The sequence below is a fragment of the Mustela erminea genome, chromosome X, assembly GCF_009829155.1.
Source record: "Mustela erminea isolate mMusErm1 chromosome X, mMusErm1.Pri, whole genome shotgun sequence".
NCBI classification, from domain to species: Eukaryota; Metazoa; Chordata; class Mammalia; order Carnivora; family Mustelidae; genus Mustela; species Mustela erminea.
Window position 1 is genome coordinate 83068021 of NC_045635.1, and position 22126 is coordinate 83090146.

At 39.3% G+C, this 22126-nt stretch overlaps 1 protein-coding gene across 4 annotated transcripts in view; it reads left to right on the forward strand.

Annotated features, from left to right (window-relative positions):
* The window catches only part of CENPI (centromere protein I), a 114906-nt gene that overhangs the window by 68834 nt on the left and 23946 nt on the right, over positions 1 to 22126 (forward strand). For 2 of the 4 annotated variants that reach the window (XM_032330908.1, XM_032330911.1), the window contains one exon: positions 462 to 3364. The exons of 1 other annotated variant lie outside the window; for it this stretch is intronic. In XM_032330908.1, coding sequence (XP_032186799.1) covers positions 462 to 563 — 102 coding nt within the window. In that variant the 3' untranslated portion in view covers positions 564 to 3364. Of the gene's footprint in view, positions 1 to 461; positions 3365 to 17494; positions 17695 to 22126 lie in introns of those variants that run through there. One more of the 4 variants, XM_032330910.1, reaches the window with a different exon arrangement.

Below are 22126 nucleotides of genomic sequence, written 5' to 3' on the forward strand. Positions count from 1 at the left end.
ATTGTCTCATTTTATAGTATAGTTGCATGTATTCAAAGTGTGACTGTAATGAGGGTGATTTAACAAAATCTAACACAGCTGTCTCATTATTACAGAAACTCTGCTGTGTACATATTTAATGAAGGCAGTAATATAATAATTTCTGCTCCCGTGTTATCCATTTTAGATGTTGAATTTCTAGAGCATGGGGATGATGACCCATTTCATAATACTTGTTCAGTTGAACAGCTAACATTTTTTGCCAGCATAATAAAAGGAATGTTTAAACCTTAAAGTTTGGGTACTTTCTGGTTTGGATGTCACTTTAGTGCCTGAGTTCCAGTTAGGAACTTGGCCCCTCTCAGCTAACTCTTGGTATGTGCATTCAGGACTTTGGGAACTTTTCCTAGGGAAAGAAGAAGAGGTAGAGAATATGCATAGTAAATATTTGATGAGTAATTTTCCCTTTTTTGTGCCTGCAGGGAAAGAAATGGAACTGGTATTTGGACTATTTATTTTCAGAGGGGTTACAAGGCTTGAAACTTTTCATAAGAAGTAGTATTCATCATTCTTCTGTCCCCTGATCAGAGAGCTTAAACTGCAGCATCAACATTAAGCGAATTTTGACTGAAACGAACTGACCATACCGGACTAAACTCTTTTCCTTGTTGCTAGAGAGGCCAAGTGGTTCAACTTGAGTTTCCATTATCTTTGCATCAACAGATTGCCATCCTCAGGGAGTACTTGGACTGGCCTTCTATGCATGCCCCAAGGAGAGCCTCAGTGTGGCTAATTTTATTTTTCAGGATCTAGATTCTTTAGCCCACTAGTAAAAAATGACTTCATCATCAGGCTCTGCCTTCCACCAAATTATACGTAGATATATCTGTTATGTGACAGGATTTTTCACATTCTTGTGGACTGTAAGTTGTATTGATGGAAGAGAGCAGGTAATATATAGTGGCAGTTAACCCACAGACATACTCATGCAAAATGCCCTGCCTCTGAAACCTCTGGGGATATTGCCATTTTCCTTACTGTGAACAACAGTGTCAGCATCAAGTTAACAGGATATAACATTTCTAACTCTAATATGTTGGTAGCTTCCTGGGCCTTCACTAGTAGCAATTTGATAAGAGAAGGAAGTGTTCCTATTTAGTCCAGTTTGATTTCAGAAAACTATACTATTTTGTGTGTGTATGTATATGTTATATGCCCATTTTTAAGTGGTCAGGCCCAAGTAAACAGACTTTGTTTTCGGGGATAATTCTGAAGCTTTAAAAAGTTTTTTACAGTAGCTAGAATATTTTGCTGAAAATTCAGCCTCTCTACTACTGAGTAACTTCTCTCTTCTAGTAAAATTCATATCACTTGAGAGAAAGTAAGCTGATTTTACTCTTGTTTTTAAGGGCACATTCTTATGGTTCTTGTTTTTCCTTTAAAGCAAAACAAAACTCTGTATTATTAGGTAGTGTTCAGACTGGAATCCCATTCATTTTTTGGTTCAATACATATTTATCTAGCTTACTGTGTGGCAGATATTCTTTTGTGTGCTGGTTGTATAGCTGTGACCAATACAAAGTACTGCTTTTGTAGATTTACTACATCCCTTTGGAAAAGGCAGACAATAAAAATATAAGCAAAAATATAATATGAGGTGCTATAAGGAAGAAGCAAGGAGTAGGGGCAGAATATTGAGAGGGTTGCTACTTTAAGGCCTGTTTGAGGAGGTGACCTATGCAGAAGCCTAATGAAATAAGTGTATGAGCCATGTGAAAATTTGGGGAAAGAGCATTCTGGGCAGAGGTAAAGGCAAGTTGTAAAAGGCTTAAAAATGATAACTTAGTTGGCATGTTTGAGTACCAGCAGAGAGGCCAGTAAGGTTACAATATAGTAATTAAAAGAGAAGAGTGGTAAGAATGAAATAGGAGAGAAACCAGAGAGTAGTTCATGATGTGTTATGGATAGATAATAGGGAGCTGTTAGAAGGATTGAGAGCAGAGTGATATAATTTGATTTACCTGTATGGAGCTGTAGTTTGAAGGTTATACTGAAGAAGATTAAGGGTTAAAACAGAGAGACCAGTTAAGTTATTAGAGTTCTAGGCAAGAGTCTTTGACTAGTGTGGTAGATGATGGGGAGGTAGTTGGAGAGTGGATTTAGGTTCTACTTTAAACGTAGAGAAGATAGGATCTGTGTTAGCTTGGATATGAAGAGAGGGAAAGAGAAGAGTAAAGGATAACTCCTAGGTTTCTGACATCCTGGCATACTGGAGGAGGAACAGATTTGGAGGGTTGTGGATTCAGAAGCTCTGTTTTGGCCATATTAGGTTGGAGCTGCTGAATAGACAGGCAATATCCAGGCCTAGAGTTCAGGGTACATATTGGGATTGGCAAAATTAATTTGGGCATCATTAGTGAATAGCCATGACATCTTATGAGATCACTTAGTGCAGCTAGAAAAAAGAAGATAAAGACAGCAAAGAAAAAAAAAAAAGACAGCAAAGAACTGAGTCCTGTTGTATAAGCCAACATTAGGAAGTAGAAGAAAAAAGGAGGAACCACCTAAAGACTGAGAAAGACCCACCAGTGGCTAGAAGAAAAGTAAGAAGACTGGTTGTGCTGGAAGCCAAGTGAAAAAAGTGTTTTGAACGAGAGAGGGAGTATTTTTTTGGTGTGGAATGTTGCCTATATATCCAGGTAAAAAACTTTTAGCTGCTTTGAAGTAAATGTGATAGTGTCCCTGATAGATAACCTTTCTCAGAGAGTTCTCTTTCGTTTTTAAGTTTGCAGTCCAAATAATTTTCCATATTGTTATTCAGAGCACAATATTTTGGTCATTAAGATCAAGTGGAACTTTTACTTGTGAGAAGGATTTGATTATTTTTCATGAAATTTAATCCCCAACAATCTTCCAGTCGTGGAAGAAATTTCTAAACCTGAGTTTTTGTTCCAGGAAGAAAATATTTTTCCCTTATGCTTGTCTTTTTGTTCAGTAATCATTCCTGGGTTCTTTTCTGTTCATATTCTTCTCTTGATCCAGTTTTTTGACCCACTTAAGATTAGATGTGCAAATAAGCCAAATCTAGTTATTTAAAAACTCTTTTTTGAAGGCTGTTCATGGCAAAGGAAAAAAAGATTTAAATAAGAAAAGCTATTTTGCTTTAGAGCAAATGTTGCCTAGAAAAGAAAAAGAAAATTTGATTTATTATCCCAATTATACAGAAAGAATTCTTTCTTTACCTAGTATTTCTATAAAATTGTTGATGTTATAAATATTGACTTAATAATGTTCAATACTAATTTGCTGTTAGATTTTTAACATTTTGGGGCACCTGGGTGACTCAGTCTATTAAGCAGCTCCCTTTGGCTTGGGTTGTGATCTCAGTCAGGGTCCTGGGATCTAGCCCCAGTTGGGCTCTCAGCTCAATGGGGAGTCTGCTTCTCACTCTCCGTCTGTATTCTCCCTCTCTCTCAAATAAATAAAATCTTTAAAAAAAGATTTCTAATATTTTATTTTTCTTTTTATAATAACTTCTTCCTCTTGGTCTTAAGGACAATGTAGAAAGAAAAGTAGACAAGTCTATGGTATGGTGTTTCACATAAAATTTCTGTTTGCAGACATTCTCTCTTTACATCAGATACATTTTATATCACACAATGGTTTACTAGAAATAAGAAAAATTATTCTCTAAAGTTGGTATTATATCGGGGCACCTGGGTGTCTCAGTCAGTTGAGCATCTGACTCTTGATTTTGGCTCAGGTCATGATCTCAGGGTTGTGAGATTGAGCCCTGCCTCGAGCACCCTGCTTAGTGCGGAGTCTGCTTTTCCCCTCCTCCCTTGCTCCGCTCTGTGTTCTTTCTCCCCCCTGCACCCCTCTCCCCACTTGCACCTCTCGCTCACATAAATAAATCTTTAAAAAATAAAATTGGTATTTTTAAAATTTCTTTTCAATTGATATAACTTTATTTCATTTATTTTTTAATGTAGAAAGACTATATTTTTGTCATGTAAAAACATTCTATTTTTGATAAAGATGGCTACTATGGACTGAATGTTTATTTTTCCCAAATTCAGACTTTGAAGCCCTGACCCCTAATGTGATAGTATTTGGAGGTAGGGCCTTTGGGAGGTAATTAGGTCATGAGACAAGGGAGATACTGATCTTTCTCTCCCACCATGTGAGAATACGGCAAAAGGGTAACCAAGTACAAACTAGAAAGAGGACTCTCACCAGAACCTGTCCATGTTGGTACCCTGATCTTTGGACTTCCAGCCTCCAGAATTGTGAGAAGTAAATTTGCTTTTTGAGCCACTCAGTCTGTGGTATTTTATTATAGCTGCCTGATCTAAGACAATGGCCAACAATATTTAACAGAATATACTGTAGACCTGAATCATCAATGCTTTATTTTTATAATACTCAGAAAAGGATGTCTTCCCAAGGAGCATAATAAGTACCTGTGAATTAAAGTTCACTTTTAAGTATATACCAGGAAAGCAAGTTTTTTTCAATTTTCGAGGCAGAAAATTAGCTTATCTAACTCTATTTGGTGCACAGAGCTGAAGGCTGGATGTTAAGGAGTCCTTTCGTTGCTTCTAGTTCTAGGTTTATCATTAATGAATTGTGTGACCTTGGAAGTCACTTAAGTACTTTGCCTCTTGATTCCCTTTTTGGTAAAATTTAGATTCTAATGTCTGTATTTCAAAGATTTGGTATATAAAATGATAGAAAATCTGTGAAATTTCATTGAAAAGCCATAAAGGGGAAAAAAGATATAAAAGTTTTTCCTACCTTTGAAGTATATCAATTCAAAGAATAATAGAATGTAATTGAAGACTGCCCCAGAAGATAGTAGCTTCCTGAAGTAATACACATTTTTCTATACTTTTACCTTCTGATTGAACAGAGTTGCCTGAGCCTTTCTGGAAAAAGTGTTGAACGTATGAATAAGCATTTATTCAAAAATTTGACATCCTATTTATTTATGAGTATTCCAGCCCTGAATACAACAACACTTAATATCACATGAAATTGAACAAGACTGCAATTTTTATGTTTTACTTTCTCCTTGTATCTATTTGTAGACAATTTTCTGTTACTTGAGGTAATGAGAGAAGATAGTATACAATTTTTAAAATTAGATAGTGCTTTAAGCTTTAAAAAATTAGAAATGATTTTTTTCTATTTACAATCAGTTTTGTAGGTAGGTTAAATTTGCAAATGTGATCACCAGTTTCTGCATTCAGTTGAAAATTAAAATGGGGAGGTTTTGTGGATGGCAATGTGAAGAGTTCCGTGGAACTCCCCAGAGCAGTATCTTATTGGTCAAAATTAGAAAGACTAATTATTCAAAGTTTCTGAAGAATAATAAAAGAATTTATAACAAATTGAGGACCATTTATTCAAAATCTACAGAATTCAGTAGTAATAGTGGTAAGCTATAAGATCTGAAGTAGAGGCAACTCCCATTCCCTCACCCAACTCTGTTTCAGGAGAGGTATTCTAGGAGGCTTGGAAGCCAATTGGCAGCTCCTGTCAGTCCCAGATACTATTCTTTAATTCAGAGCTTCTGTGAGGGTGGGGTCAGAGAAAACCTCAAAGACTGGCAACATGCTGGCCCTGGCCTGAGGAGCCTGACCTTTTTTTGGATAGTGGAGCAATTCATGCCTTAAAGGAATCGTTCAAAATAAAAATCAGCTAACAGCTACTGGGGGCCAGAAGCATAGTATGATACCAATAGAGGCAGATCAGAAAGAGACAGCAAAGGACACCAGATGGTGTAGAATAATCTGCTCTTACCTAAGGCCACACTCTTAGGAGCAACTGGAGAAGAAACTGCTTTGCTATTAGCCCTTGGCTAAATGTGCAATAAACTTGTAAACTCCCTGTAATGTGAAAGCAGTCTCCAAGCCACACAGATCATACAGCAAAAAATGAAAACCTTCCTGGCTCAGGGGCTTCAGTACAACTCGGATCAATCAGTGACTGATAGCTAAACTGTAATGACCCACGGATGATCCTTAGGATGCCAGGCTTAAAGTTAAAAGCAAGAAAAAATCCAAACAGGAAAAGTAAAGGCTGCATACTGTGGAGAAGCAGACTTCACAGAATTAGTATAGCCAAGTTACTAAACAACAGCAATAAAACCCAGAGCAGGGACAGTCAGTATCCAGAGTTGCTACAATATAGTATCTGAACTGTTCAGTTATAAGAGGCAAAGAAACAGGAACATGTGACCCATACACAGGAAAGAAAGAAATTTCCTTTGAGGGCATCATATGCTGAACTTGGTGGACAAGAACTTCAAAGCAGCTATTATAAATACATCTGAAGAACTTTAACCATGTTTAAATAATTAAAAAGACTATGTGATGATAAGGATATGAAAAAGAAACTATCAATAAAGGATAGAATGCATACACACACACCCCAAATGAAAATTCTGGACTCGAAAAGAGTGAAGAAAAATGAACAAAACCTTAGAGAAAGTGGTACACCATCAAGCACACAAACACACTCATGATGGGTATACCAGACAAGGAAACAAAGGGACAGAAAAAATATTAGAATAAATAATGCTGATAATGTGTCAAGTTTGATGAAAACAATCTATGCATTCAATAAACTCAAGGGAATACAGCAAATTAGATCCAGCCACATGAAAAGGATTATACTCCATGACCAACTGGGATCTATCTCAGTCATGCAAGGTTGGTTTAACATCAATGTAATCAAAACTGTTTAGGGGTGCCTTGGTGGCTCATTTGGTTAAGTGTCTACCTTTGGCTCAGGTCATGATACCAGGGTCCTGGGATGGGGTCCCACATTGGGCTCCCTGCTTAGCAGTGTGTCCTATTCTCCCTCCCTTTGCCCCTCCCTGCTGCTTATGTACTCTCTCTCTCTCTCTCTCTCTCTCTCTCAAAATCCTAAAAAAAAAAAAGAACCCTGTTTAAAAATACATCTAATAAATGCAAAGACATCCCATGTTCATAGATCAGTAGACTGAATATTTAAAATAACAATACTCCGGGGCACCTGGGTGGCTCAGTGGGTTAAGCCTCTGCCTTTGGCTCAGGTCATGATTTCAGGGTCCTGGGATTGAGCCCCACATTCAGCTCTCCGCTCCACGGGGAGCCTGCTTCCTCCTCTCTCTGCCTGCCTCTCTGTCTACTTGTGACCTCTGTCTGTCAGATAAATAAATAAAATCTTAAAAAAAAGATAACAATACTCCCCAAACTGATCTACAGTTTCAGTGTAGAGCCCTATCAAAACCCTAGCTGGCATTTTTGCAGAAATTCACAAGCTGGTTCTGAAAATCAAATGGAAATTGGCCATGAACAAAACAATACTGAAAAAGAACAAAGTTGGAGGCCTTATATTTCTCTATTTCAGACTTTGCTACAAGGCTACACTAATCAAGACTCTTGTACTAGCATAAGAATACACGTAGATTGATGGAAGAGAATTCAGAGTCCAGAAGTAAACCCATTCATGTAAGGTCAGTTTGATTTCCAACAAGAATACCAAGACAGTTAATGGGAAAAGAATAGTCTTTTCAGAAAGTGGTACCAGACAACTGGATATCCCCATGTGAAAGAATCCGGTTGGACCCCTATATCACATCACGGACAGAAGTTAATTCAAATGGATCAAAAACTAAAATTTAATATGTAAAACTAGGGTGTCTGGATGGCTCAGTCGGTTAAGCATCTGCCTTTGGGGACACCTAGGTGGCTCAGTTGGTTGAGCAGCTGCCTTCGGCTCGGGTCATGATCCCCGTGTCCTGGGATCGAGTCCCACATCGGGCTTCTTGCTCCTTGGGGAGCCTGCTTCTCCCTCTGACTCTGCCTGCCACTCTGTCTGCCTGTGCTCACTCTCGCTCTCGCTCTCTCTGACAAATAAATAAATAAAATCTTTAAAAAAAAATGCATCTGCCTTTGGCATAGGTCATGATCTCAAGTTCTGCATCAGGTTCTGAGATCAAGTTCTGCATCAGGCTTCCTGCTCAGTGGGTAGTCTGCTTCTGCCCCTCCACCTGCTTGTGTGCTCACTTGCTCGCTCTCTCTCTCTCTCTCTCTCTCTCTCGTGTGCATGCATGCAAAAATAAATTTTAAAAAGAAGTGTATGGGGGCCTGCTTCCCCCTCCCCCTCTGCCTGACTCTGTGCCTACTTGTGATCTCTCTTTCTGTCAAATAAATTAAATAAATAAATAAAATCTTTAAAAAAGTGTAAAACAGACAAAAACTGTACGTCTTCATGACCTTGGTTAGTGATTTTGTAGCTATGATAAAAACAAAAGCACAAACAATAAAAATTCATGAACTTCATCAAAATCAGAAACTTTGTGCTTTAGGGCGCCTGGGTGGCTCAGTGGGTTAAGCCGCTGCCTTCGGCTCAGGTCATGATCTCAGGGTCCTGGGATCGAGTCCTGCATCGGGCTCTTTGCTCAGCAGGGAGCCTGCTTCCTCCTCTCTCTCTCTCTGCCTGCCTCTCTGCCTACTTGTGATGTCTCTCTGTCAAATAAATAAATAAAATCTTTAAAAAAAAAAAAAAAAGAAACTTTGTGCTTTAAATGAGACCACCAAGAAAGTAAACAGAAAATGCACAGAATGGGGGCACCTGGGTGGCTCAGTGGGTTAAGCTTCTGCCTTTACCGCATCGGATGGTGATCTCAGGGTCCTAGGATCGAGCCCCACATCGGGCTGTCTGCTCAGCAGGGAGCCTGCTTCCCCCTCCCCCTCTGCCTGCCTCTCTGCTTACTTGTGATCTCTCTCTCTGTCAAATAAATAAATAAAATCTTTATTTAAAAAAAGAAAAGAAAATGCACAGAATGGAAGGAAATATTTGTGAATCATATATCTGAGAAGTGTCTTGTATCTAGAGTATATATGGAACTCTTACAACTCAGTAATAAAAAGATAACCCAATTAAAAGCTGGGCAAAAGTTCCAGACAGATATTTCTCCCCAGAAAATCTGGAAATGGATAATTAAAAAAATATGCTCAACATCATTAGTCATTAGGTAAATCCAAATCAAAGCCACAATGAGATACCACTTTACAACCATTAGGATGGCTATAATAAAAACAAGTGTGGATGTGCAGAAATTGAAACTCATACATTGCTGACTGGGCTATAAATGGCGTAGCCACTTTGAAATACAACTTAACAGTTCCTCAAAACTTTAAATGGAGATACTCTATGACTAATTACACTTCCGAGTATATACCCAAAGGAAATGAAAACATGTCCTCACAAAAATTTGTGCACAAATGTTCATATGCATAATGCTATCAAATAGCATTATTTATAATAGCCAACAGGAATCAATCCAAATGTCCAACTGATGAGTGAATAAATAAAATACACTATTTCCATATAATGGAATAGTATTTGGCCAAAAAAAGGGGGGAGGAATTGAAGAAGTGATACATACTATAGTATGGAAAAACCTCAAAAACTTATGTGAAGTGAAACAAAAGAGCACATATTGTATGGTTCTATGTATATGGAAATGCCAATCATAGGCAAATCTGTAAAGACAGAAAATAAAATGGTTGTCCATAGGGCTGATGGGGAAAGGGAAGCAGATAATGTGGAATACTATACACTGAACATATGTGTCCCCCCACCTCCCAAGTTCGTATGCTGAAACCTAATCTCCAATGTGATTATATTTGGAGGTGGGGCTTTTAGAAGGTGATTAGGTCATGAGGGTGGTGCCCTTATGAGTGGGATAAGTGTCCTTTTAAAAAGAGGCCCCAGAGGACTCCCTCGCTATTTTCATCCACTAAGGTTATAACAAGAAGATGGCTGTCTATGAACAGCAGGAAGTGGACACTTACCAGTCACTGAATCTGCCAGCAGCTTGATTTTGGAATTCCCAGCTTCCAGAACTGTGAGAAATAAATTTCTGTGTTGTTGTTTATATGCAACCCAGTCTTTTATTTTTTTCTAGCAGTCTCAATTGACTAAGACAGGGAGTGGCTGCTAATGGTTTATGACGTTTCTTTTTAAGATGATGGAAGTGTGTTCTTAACTCTGTGAATACAGTAAAAACCACTTAATTTTATGTAATTTTAAATGGATGAATTTTATCTTACTAAGTTATACCACCAAAGTTGTTTTGAAAATATGTGTAAGGATTTTCAAATCTGTTTTGGAAAATGATGAGATGAGTAATCTTTAACATACCATGTTTGCATAATGATTACCCTAACTGTATAATAACAAATTTAGAAAAATTATAGTCATAAAATTATTTGCTTTTCTTCTATCTGATACCTTGTCCTCTTCCAGTCTAAGAAATTAAGAATATACAAGCAGAATTATATGTGAGAATTATGCAATTATCAAGTATTTTTAAAAATCTTGAGGGATAAATATCAGATTTACATATTTGAGACATTTTAAAAGGGTTAGCAATGAAAACAGATAATGCTGAAATAATTTTCTAAAATACAGATAGGTTGGGTTTCTGGGTGGTTCAGTCGTTAAGCATCTGCCTTCAGCTCAGGCCATGATCTCAGGGTCCTGGGATCGAGTCCCACTTCAGGCTCCCTGCTCCATGGGGAACCTGCTTCTCTCTCTGCCCCTTTCCCTGGTTATGTTCTTTGTCTCTCTCTGTCAAGTAAATAAAATCTTAAAAAAAAAAAACCACAGATAAATAAGTAGAAGTAGTTTATGAGATCATATGTGGGTAAAAATCATTGTAGCATTATTTGTCTTTAAAAAGCTTTTGATCAGGGCACCTGGGTGGCTCAGTCAGTTGAGTGGCTTCCTTCAGCTCAGGTAATGATCTCAGGGTCCTGGGATCGAGCCCCACATTGGGCTCCCTGCTCAGCGTGGAGTCTGCTTCTCCCAATTCCTCTCACTCCCACTCATTTTCTCTCTCAAGTAAATAAATAATCTTTTTTTAAAAAGCTTTTGATGAATTATAGAGGCACTGGCATATTTTTCTATCAAGAATAAAATATATGGGGCACCTGGGTGGCTCCGTGGGTTAAAGCCTCTGCCTTCAGCTCAGGTCATGATCCCAGGGTCCTGGGATCGAGCTCCGCATCGGGCTCTCTGCTCAGCAGGAAGCCTGCTTCTCTTCCTCTCTCTCTGCCTACTTGTGATCTCTGTCTGTCAAATTAAATAAATAAAAATCTTAAAAAAAGAACAAAATATATAATATAGCTATAATGTCTATATTTAAACAAATGGTACACAGCTAGATTTCTAAAAAACAGTTTAGTTAATTTCCTCTATCCTGAATGAGGATAGTGAATGATCTTTTAAACAGAACTGGGAAGCTCTCATGTTTTCAGGTGGATCATTCTTAAAAATATATACATTAATTTATTTAATTTCAGGTGAGAATGATAAAAAAATTAGGCTTACTTCAAAAACTTAACTCAGTTTCTCATATGCTCTGTGTAAAAAATCTTAGTCATGTTTAAGATTCCTTGTTATTGTTGCTGAATCTAGGATAATTTACCATCTCTCCCTGCTGGACATTTATCACACTACAAGGAAGTAAGAGTATGACCTTTGCAACTTAGCCTCTACAAGTGCCGAGAAAGCTACAATAGGGAAAATGAGTATATTGAGCTGAATGGGGAATTAGAGGGTAGTTATGGTTTTCTGCTTTTCCCAACTTCAATGAGCCATTTCTCTTATATTTGGAAGTGAATTGAGCTGAAGGCAAGAATTTGAGGATCCTTGGACTATGACTTAGGTTCTAAAGGGTCAGTCAATAATTAAATATTGCTGGGATCTATACTTGAAAAACTCCACCCCTAACAACCATTTACATGAGAGTAGACATATTGGCTAATAATTACATTAGCTCTTTTTAACCTAGTTCTTAGATTTTTCCTTGACTTTAATGAGCATTAAATGTTTTTTGTAACATTTTCTTACTGTATCACCAGTAGTTTTAACTTTGACTTCTTAAACATTTTATATTTTACACTTTTATACTATTATGTTTCTTTAAACACTTTTTAAGACTAGTTTTGGTATGATAATCTTTGTTTTACATTTTACTACTTTTTCTTATCCTGGTAAAATACACACAATATTTATATTTGTAATCATTTTGAAGTATACAATTCAGTAGCATTATATACACTTACAATGTTAACCATCACCAATATCTAGTTTCAGAACCTTTTCATCACTCTCCTCAAAATGTACCCATTAAATGACTGCTCCTCATTCTCCCTTCTCCTTGCAGCTCCAGGCAACCACCAGTCTGTCTCTTTCTATGTATTTGCCTATGCTGGATATTTCATATAAATGGAATCATACAATATGTGGCTGTTTGTGTCTGGTTTCTTTCACTCAACATTATGCAACATGTATTAGTACTTCATTCCTTTTTATGGCTGAACAATATTCCATTGTATGGATATACCACATTTTATTATCCATTTATCATTTGAAGGACATTCAGGTTGTTTTCATCTTTGGCTATTGCAAATAATGTGTCTGTGAACCTTCAAATTTTTATTTGAACACCTGTGTTTCAGTTATTTTGGGGTATATACCTAGGAAGAGAATGACGGGTCTAGAATTACATGTAATTCTACATTTAACTTATTGAGGAACTGCCAAACTGTTTCCCAAAGTATCTACACCATTTTACGTTCCCATCAGCAATGTGTGAGGGTTTCAATTTTTCTACTTCCTCACTAACACTTGTTATTTTTCATTAAAAAAAAATTATAACCATGCTAGTGGGTGTGAGGTGTTATCTCATTATGGCTTTGATTTTCATTTACCTAATGATTAATGACATTGAGCATCTTTTTGTGTTTTGTTGGCCATTACATGTCTTTCGGAGAAATGCCCATTTGAGTCCTTTGCCCATTTTTAAAAATTGTGTTGTTAGTCTTTTTGTTGTAGAGTTGTAAGTCTTCTTTAAATATTCTGAATACAAGATGCTTATCAAATATATGATTTGAAAATAGTTGGTTGCCTTTACACTCTATTTTTTCAAATATTTTTATTTATTTACTTGACAGAGAGAGAGAGGCAGTGAGAGAGGGAATCCAAACAGGGGGAGTAGCAGATGGAAGAGGGAGTGGGAGAGGGAGTAGCAGATTCCCTGCTGAGAAGGGAGCCAGATGTGGGGCTTAATGAGGAGCTCAATTCCTGGGACCATGACCTGAGCCAAAGGCAGACACCCAATGATTGAGCCACCCAGGCACCCTGCCTTGATACTTTCTTGATAGTGCCCTTCAATGCACACAGTTTTTAAAGATTTTATTTATTTATTTGAGTGAGAGAGAGAGAGAGAGCAGGAGTGGGAGATGGGGGAGAGGGGGATGGAGAGGGGCAGAGGGGAAGGGAGAGAGAAAGGTAGAGAAACTCAAGTAGACTCCATGCTCAGCACATAGCTGGATGTGGGGATTGATCCCAGGACCCTGAGATTATGACCTGATCCAAAACCAAGGAGTTAGACACTTAACTCACTGTGCCACCCAGGTACCCCACAATGGACACATTTTTTAAATTTGTGGGACAGTTTATTGTTCCTGAAATATGAGCAAACTCGAGTCATCCAGGAAAAGCTTTACAAAGAACAATGAAAGACTTCAGCATACTACATCAGAGCTCCCTGGGATTGTGGTTAAAGTACAGACTCTGGGGTCATATCCCAAACCTACTTAATTGGAATTTCTGGCATTTTATTTTTATAATTTATAAAAATAATTTATAATTACCTGCCCCAGGTAACTCTTTTTTTTTAATTAACATATAATGTATAATTTTTTCGGAGGTACAGGTCTGTGATTCAGCAATCTTATACAATTCACAGTACTCCCCATAGCACATACCTCCCCAATGTCCGTCACCCAGCCACTGCATCCTTCCCACCCCCCTCCACTCCAGCAACCCTCAGTTTGTTTCCTGAGATTAAGAGTCTCTTCTGGTTTGTTTCCCTCTCTGGTTTCACCTTTTTTCATTTTCCCCTCCCTTCCCCTATGATCCTCTGTCTTGTTTCTCAAATTCCTCATATCAGTGAGATCATAGGATAATTGTCTTTCTCTGATTGACTTATTTTGCTTAGCATAATACCCTCTAGTTCCATCCACATCGTTGCAAATGGAAAGATTTTTTGATGCCTGCATAATATTCATATATATTTATATCTATCTATCTATCTATCTATCTATCTATATATCTCACATCTTCCTTATCCATTCATCTCTTGATGGACATCTAGGCTCTTTCCATGGTTTGGCTATTGTGGACATTGCTGCTATAAACATTGGGGTGCATGTGCCCCTTCAGATCACTACATTTGTATCTTTGGGGTAAATATCCGGTAGTGCAATTGCTGGGTCATAAGGTAGCTCTATTTTGCTGAGTTCTTTTATTACATAAAAGGGTGTTGAATTTTGTCAAGTGGTTTTTCTGCTTCTATTTTGAGATGATCATATAGTTTGGTTTTTGTTCTTTATTCTATTAATACCATGAATTACATTGGTTATATTTGTATGTTTAGTCAGCATTACATTCCTAGGGGCAAATCTTGTCTGTTCATGGAATACAATACCTATTTATGTGGCTGGATTCAACTTGATAGTATTTTATTGAGGATTTACAACATCTATATTCATGAGTGCTATTGGTTTGTAATTTTCTTATGATATTTTTGTCTGGTTTTAATATTGTGGTAATACTGGCCTCATAGAATGAGTTAATGGTTGACATTGGTATATATTGTCAGAAAATAGCACCAAGATACATTTGACAATTCAGTGACTAGCCACTAAGGGGGAAAAAAAGGAGAGAAGCATTGGAAGGGAAGTGGAATCAGATGTCAATGGTTTACTTTTGTTAAGTAGGAATAAAGATGTCTGTGGATTCTATAGCTACCAACAGAAGAGTTCTAGGGTAGACATTTAGAGATGAAAGAAAAAAGTACTTGACTATTAATTAGGATGAATGTCAGAATGCTTCATCACAAGCCTGCAATTACTGAACTTCTGTAATCAGTACTATTTCTAATTTTATAAAATCTCAATGAATATATTTCCTCTTTTAGAGAAACTCAGAACTGTTTGAGTCATCTAGGTTAGTTTCTCTGAATGCTTGTCCTAGGAGGAAAAACTTGTTAGACTGGATGATAGTATAACCAGAAAAGAAGATTCAGTATTAATAGCATGAGCTAGTTTACCTATGAGAACTTTAAAAAAAAATATTTTATTTATTTATTTGACACAGAGAGAGAGAGAGAGAGATCACAAATAGGCAGAGAGGCAGGCAGAGGGTGGGGGGGGTGGGAAGCAGGCTCCCTTTTGAGCAGAGAACCTGATGTGGGGCTTAATTCCAGGACCCTGAGATCTGACCTGAGCCGAAGGCAGAGGCTTAACCCACTGAGCCACCCAGGCGCCCCCCTATGAGAACTTTTTTGGGATACAAGATAGAGTGAGGAAAGTGTCCTAGTTATCTTCTGTTGTGTAACAAACCCACCCCAAAATCAAAACTATTTTTATCTCCCACACATTTGTGAGTTGACTAGGCTTGGCTGGGCAATTCTTGGCTAGAGTTAGATTCATCGAAGGATGTGATTGGGCTTGGATAGTCAAGATGGCTCATTCACATCACTGGTTGATAATGCTAGCTAGCTTTGGGTCAGGGGCTTAGCTTGGGCTGTCAACTGGAGTGGCTACATGTGCCTTTTCTTTGTGTCCTGAGCTTAGCATAGTGGCTGGGTTCTGAGATGGAGGGGTCCAAGTTGCTCAGGTAACAGATATAAAGCTTCTTATGACCTTGCCTCGGCATTTACACACTTACATCTATCTGTTGGTCAAAAAAAGTCACAAGACCAGTCAAGCTCCAAGAGGAAGAGAAGGCTATGGGATAAGTCACATAGGACATGAATATAGGGAGACGGGCTCATTGGGGGAAAACCAAGGGAAGAAAAGTTAATAATGTATACATTTTGGCTTGTAAAGAAGTGTCAAAGTAACAGAGAAATAGAATGAAATAATGCCACTGAGGAATTATTGGAGAATATCCAGCATGGGAAAGAGTGAAGACAATTAAGTATCATGTGTCTAACTATGAGTAGGCACTGTGATTACAAAGATGAATAAAACTGCCCTCCAGGAGTTAAGGATTTTGCTGGAAATATTTTGAAAATATCTCCTGCCAACTGCTTTGCACTATGTGGTGGTGGGTGGGCAAATGTTACCACAAGAGTAGTAGTTTTCTTTTGTTCAAGAGGGAGAATTATGGGCAGGGTCTTAGTCATAAGTTGCCCTTTGCACTAAGCTAAGGAATTCAAATTCATCTTCAATGGTACGAGAACCACAAAGAGGTATTAAATAGTGGAGTAACATGATTAGATTTGGGTTTTCAGAAAGCATCCACTATAGCATGAATATATTGGAGGAGACTAAACCTGAAGCAAGAAGACCAACAAGACCTTTGCTGCAATCAAGGCAAGACAAGGGCCTGAACTAAGGGAGTAGCAATAAGAATAGAGACAGATTAGAAAGATATAATTAGTAGAATCAATAGCAGACTTTGTGACTGACAAGATAGTAATGTGTTATCAGCCTAGTATTCTCAGGTTTCTAACCTAAACTACTGGGTAATTAAAATGGTACTGTTCACTGAGTTTGGTTTAATCAGAGTGCTTTGGCTACAAACAGAAAAAAAAATTAAATTTAAAGTGAAAAAATTCTGACTGATTAAACTACAAAAAATGGAATTTATTGGAAGGATAGGTCACAACTGAAGGAAGTGCTGGGTCAGACCTTAGAAAGGACAGGAAAAGATCAACTATGGGTTTCTCTGAGAGCAAGAAATTCTGGTTGTCTCTTTAAGGTGCTGACATTAGATAACCAAACCCTAACCAACTTTCATCTCCATATGCACTTGAGATTCAGTTTTCTTAAGAGACTCCAGCCTTGTTTGGATCACACACCCCACCACTGTGGTGGAAAGGGGGAGGTGCTGTATTCATATTTTCACAAGAACCAGTGAAATGGTAGAGGGCCAGTTTCCTCCAAAGAATGATACCTGCTTTTTGTAGAATAAGGACCAGTAGGATGTTAGGCAGACAGTTGTCTATTCAGGGGAGAAGGATGTGTATGTGTGGTAGGGGGAGGTGGCTATATGGAAAGGAGCTATGGGGAAGAGGTACTCAATTTTAAGCATGTTGGACTTGAGATGCCTGTGGAACACCCAAAAAGTTATCATCAGGAGGCTCATTTAAAAGGTGGAAAAGAGGGGCACCTGGTGGCAGTGGTTTGGGCCTCTGCCTTGAGCCCAGGTCATGATCTCAGGGTACTGGGATCGAGCCCCACACTGGGCTCTCTGCTCAGTGAGGAGTCTGCTTCCCTCTCTCTCTCTCTCTCTCTGCCTGCCTCTCTGCCTACTTGTGATCTCTCTTTCTGTGTCAAATAAATAAATACATAAATAAAATATTTTGGAAAAAAAGGTAGAAAAGAGTAGTCACTAACTCATTGTGTTGCCATGGAAATTAAGTCCATGCATGTAGGTATTTAGAATGGATGCTGACCCATAGAAGAACAAGTAAGTGTTGCTTCCTATTATTATTACACGGTCATCCTTCCAAAAAGTATTTATTGAATACTTACTATGAGCTAGGTACTGGGCTAGATGCCTGTGGTAGTTGTGAGAAGGAAATAAGAGAATGCGTAAAGAACGGTTAGCACAGTGCCCCCAAGTGGAAATAAGCAGCAGCCAAGCGGTAGAGAAAAGATTATTGAGCAGAGGACGCACCCTGCTGGTTAGTGAGGGTAAAGAAAGGGAGAAAAAAAAAATATATATATATATATACTTATATTTATATTTATATTTATATTTATCTTTTTTAAATGTCAGAGAGGAGTTTATATTTGTGATTTCACTTTTTAAAAAAGATTTTATTTATTTGACATACAGAGATCACAAGTAGGTGGAGAGGCAGGCAGAGAGAGAGAGGGGGAGAGCCTGCTTCCTTGAGCCGAGAGCCTGATGTGGGGCTTGATCCTGGGAGTCTGGGATCATGACCCGAGCCGAAGGCAGAGGCTTTAACCCACTGAGCCACCCAGGCGCCCCTGTGATTTCACTTTTAAGATAATATGAACTACCTCCAAGTCTTGTAGTAAAAAATGCATACTGTAGTGGACATATTGTATAGTACAGAAGATACTCAATGTATATTTGTTAACTTAATAAATACATTTCTAATTCTCCTATTGCATTCCCAATGTCATAAGTAAATCAAGAATGGAGGAAACAGAGTAGGAAGATACTCGGGAGAAGATATTTTTGAGGCTTGGCTAGTGATAACACTGTCAACCCCCACAAGAAACCCCTTACTAGCCCTATAGAGAAAAGCTTTTCTCCGAGAAAAATCCACCACCAAAGATTTCTCATGTGGAGACTTCTTTAACTCCCATTTTTTCCTCGTGTCCCTACTGGGTCTTATCTCTGAAGAAGAGTGTTTCCAATATAAATGTTAAGATCAGTCCTCATTCATTCAACAAATATTTACAGTCCTATACTTATGTATTGGTCAGTTCAGGCTATCATAACAAAATATTGTAGACTTGGTGGCTTAAACCACAGACGTTTATTTTCTCATGGTTTTGAAGGCTGGAAAGTCCAAAATCAAGGTGCTGGCTGATTCAGCATCTGTGAGAATTCTCTTCCTGATTCGCAGCCACATTCTTGCTCTGTCCTCAGAAGCCTTCCCTCAGTGAATGCCCATGGAGTGGTTGGTTGGAGAGAGACGAGAGGGGAGAGCAGAGGAAAGTGGAGTGAGGAGAGAGGAAAAAGAAAGAGGGTGCAAGTAAGCAAGAGAGTACTCGGGTCTTTCTTTTCTTCTTACAGGAACACTAATCCCTTGGATCAGGGACCTACCCATCTGACCTCTTCTAACCTTAACCTTCACAAAGGCCCTATCTTGAAATACAGTCATACTGGGGAATAGGGCTTCCACAGACAAACTTTGGAAAGATACAATCATTTAGTCCATAGCATAGGTATAGACATCGTGATGTTAGAGCGAGAAAAAAAAAAGTCCCTGCTGTGGTTTGTCTCCACAGCAAGCATATAGTGTAGCAAAGTGGTTGTGGAATCACACAGGCTTAAGTTTGAGTCTGGCCGTGTGCTCTTGTACAAGTAACTTAACCAATATTTCTTTCATCTGTCTTATAAGCTCAAGAAAACAAGAGTGCCTAGTCCACTCAGTCATTTAAGAGCTATTTGTTGAGCAACTATTATGTGCCTGCTATTCTGCTAGACCCATAGGGTTCTTATGAAGGGGAAAGAACATCAAAAGACATAATATTCTTAGTATAGTGTTAGTATTCCATCAATGTAGGTTATTATTACAAGGCAGAGCCTCACTGAAAATTGAATTTCAGGGCTGGCCTTCCAACTCAGCATTATTAATTCCCTTCTGGTATGCCTCTTACCTCTTAGCCCTCCCCCATCCCTGACATACAAACTCTGTTTTTCCTCCTCATTTCCCTCTTTCCATTCATTTAACATCTAAGGAGTCATCCAAATTGGACACATCCATCATCTTTGGTTTTTCTCTCATTTCCCCCACAACTAATCGGTCACTTCATGGGAGCACACTGGCTCGAAAGAGCTGATGGAGCTCTTCTCAATTCCACATCCGGTGATGTCCACTTGGTAGTTTGAGATCCACTGTGGGGGAAGAATTTATACTGTGGAAATCAACAAACACTATAAATCAGGGCTTTTTTTCTCTTTTCTTTTCTGGTGTTTACCAGTATATCCCTGCTTCTTAGTGTTGCTCAAATCTACCACCTTTCAGTTCCCACTACTACTGTCCTACATATGGCTCTTATTTCATATCTAACCCTTTGCTAGAGGCTCCTATATGAACTTACCTTTGCCTTTCAAACCTCCATACTGTCATCTCAGCTCATTTTGTAAATGCGGATTGGATGTTGTGTCATCTGCTTGGAACCCCCCATCGCCCAGAGGATTGAGTCCACCTCCTCTTTAATGTGGCATTCAATGCTCTTTACATAATCTGCCCCTCCCTACCTCGATCCAGAGAGTGTCCCCCTGGCTTGTTCCCTCTCTGTCTCTGACAAATAAATAAATAAAATCTTTTAAAAATAAAAGTAAATAAATATTTATTTGAAAGGAAGATAGAGAGCATGAGAGCATGAGCAGGGGGAGGGGCAGAGGGAGAAGCAGTTTCCCCGCTGAGCAAGGAGCCAGATATGGGGCTCCATCCCAGGACCCTGGGATCGTGAACTGAACCGCAGGCAGATGCTCAACCAAGTGAGCCACCCAGGTGCCCCTCAGTAAGCAGAAATATTTGGGATATTTTGACCTTGGTGAGTTTGAATAGAAGAAAAGATGAGACAGCATAGGTTCCAAACCTGGCTCACCTCTTGTGGGAGTCAGGAAAGGTGACCAGAGATTCACATAGCTGGAAGAAATGGTTCCTTTGCTTTCAGCAAAATGACACCTAACCCACCCCAGACTAGCAAAGAACTTTCTGAGAATGTCTTGTAGAAGAGAAAAATAATGATAGAAAAGGACTTGGCCTTGCCTGGTCTCTGCCCTCACTGTTGGCCTTCTTACCCGAAGTAGGAGGTATGAGGAACTTGGACACAGGAATCTGGGGAGCGTATCAGTGTGTGGGTTGGTAGCTTGTTGGTGCTTAGGGTTCATTATGCTCGGTCTGCTATTGCCCTCGTTCCCTCACAATTAGATTGTTCACAAATGGTTGTTCCCCAGCCCACTGTTTCTGAGGCTCAGCCTGTCAGGGGTGGAAAACAAAAACAGGGCCTCCAAATGGCAAAAGGACTTAAGAGAAAACAGCAGAGCTGGCACAGGATTGCCCAGTGATGTTTAACCCACTGTGTGTATGTCCTTGGGCCCTCCAGTCCTGCCCTGGGGGGACCAGAGATATTTCACTGGGCTTGTTGGTGTTTAAAGACTATGGAAGCAGAGAATTTTATACAGTTCTAGCTACAATCCTACAAGAAGCAGAAGTGCCCATGCATGGTTTTATGTCACTCTCTGAATTGGGCTCAAGAGGCCCTCACTCTAAGTGCTCTATGTAAAATAAAAGCAGTTGGTGCAGCTGTTATCATTGTACTCCTTGGTCTTCAATTAAGGTACAGGCAGAAAATGCAGAATATTTTTCCCACTTCAGTTTAATCGTACTTTGGAAGCAGGAAGCTCATTCACTGCTACCTTGGTGTCTCTCTTTCTTTCTTATAAGATTTTATTTATTCATTTGACAGAGAGAGAGACAGCGGGAGAGAGGACACAAGCAGGGGGGTGGGAGTGGGAGAAGCAGGCTTCCAGCTGAGCAGGGAGCCCGATGTGGGGCTCCATGCGAGGTGAGGGGGCTCGATGCAAGGTGGGGGGCTCAATGTGGGACTCACTGGGGGGGGGTCTTGATGCGGGGCTCAATCTATGACCTGAGCCAAAGGCAGACATTTAACAACTGAGCCACCCAGGCGCCTCAGTACCTTGGTGTCTCTTAACAAATCTTCGCACTACTGTGCACAGAGTAGATGCTTGGTACACATGAAACCAGGAATGAGATTAAAGATTCCTGCCTGACAGCCATTAGCCTGGTCAAAACACTATTCTCACCTCTGCTCTCCCCACCCTCCCTAGTTCCTTTTGAGCCTTGCCCCAGCCAAAGACCCTCTACCTGCGCAAAGTGGTCTGAAATCCATCCTCTCTTCTGCTGGCTCATCCATTAGATTTTCTCTTGGCCACAGTTTTGCCTTTTCTTAGGGACATGTAGGGTACCCCAACTTGCAGGACTCGCCTAGGGGAAAATGCTATGGGAAGAAAGTTGGAATGACTTGTCAGGGTCTGGAGATATCCTAAAAATCACCTGCCCTATGTCTGCATTGCGCTCTTCATCATGTGATGGAAAAGAGGACTGGTAGGGGCCTGGCTGCATTAGAGGGAATCCTTTACCTTAGAACAGAATGTTATTGACATGCACTCATTTCCTCTCTGGTGCTGACATTCTTCAGAAACTTCAGTAGGTATAAGAACAGCTCTCTGGCATCCAAGTGTCATTTCCGGTGTCCCTCTTCCAATCATGGCCCCTTTCCCATCACTCTTCTCAGTACAGGCATCTTCCCCAGAGCAGTTCCAGCAATGG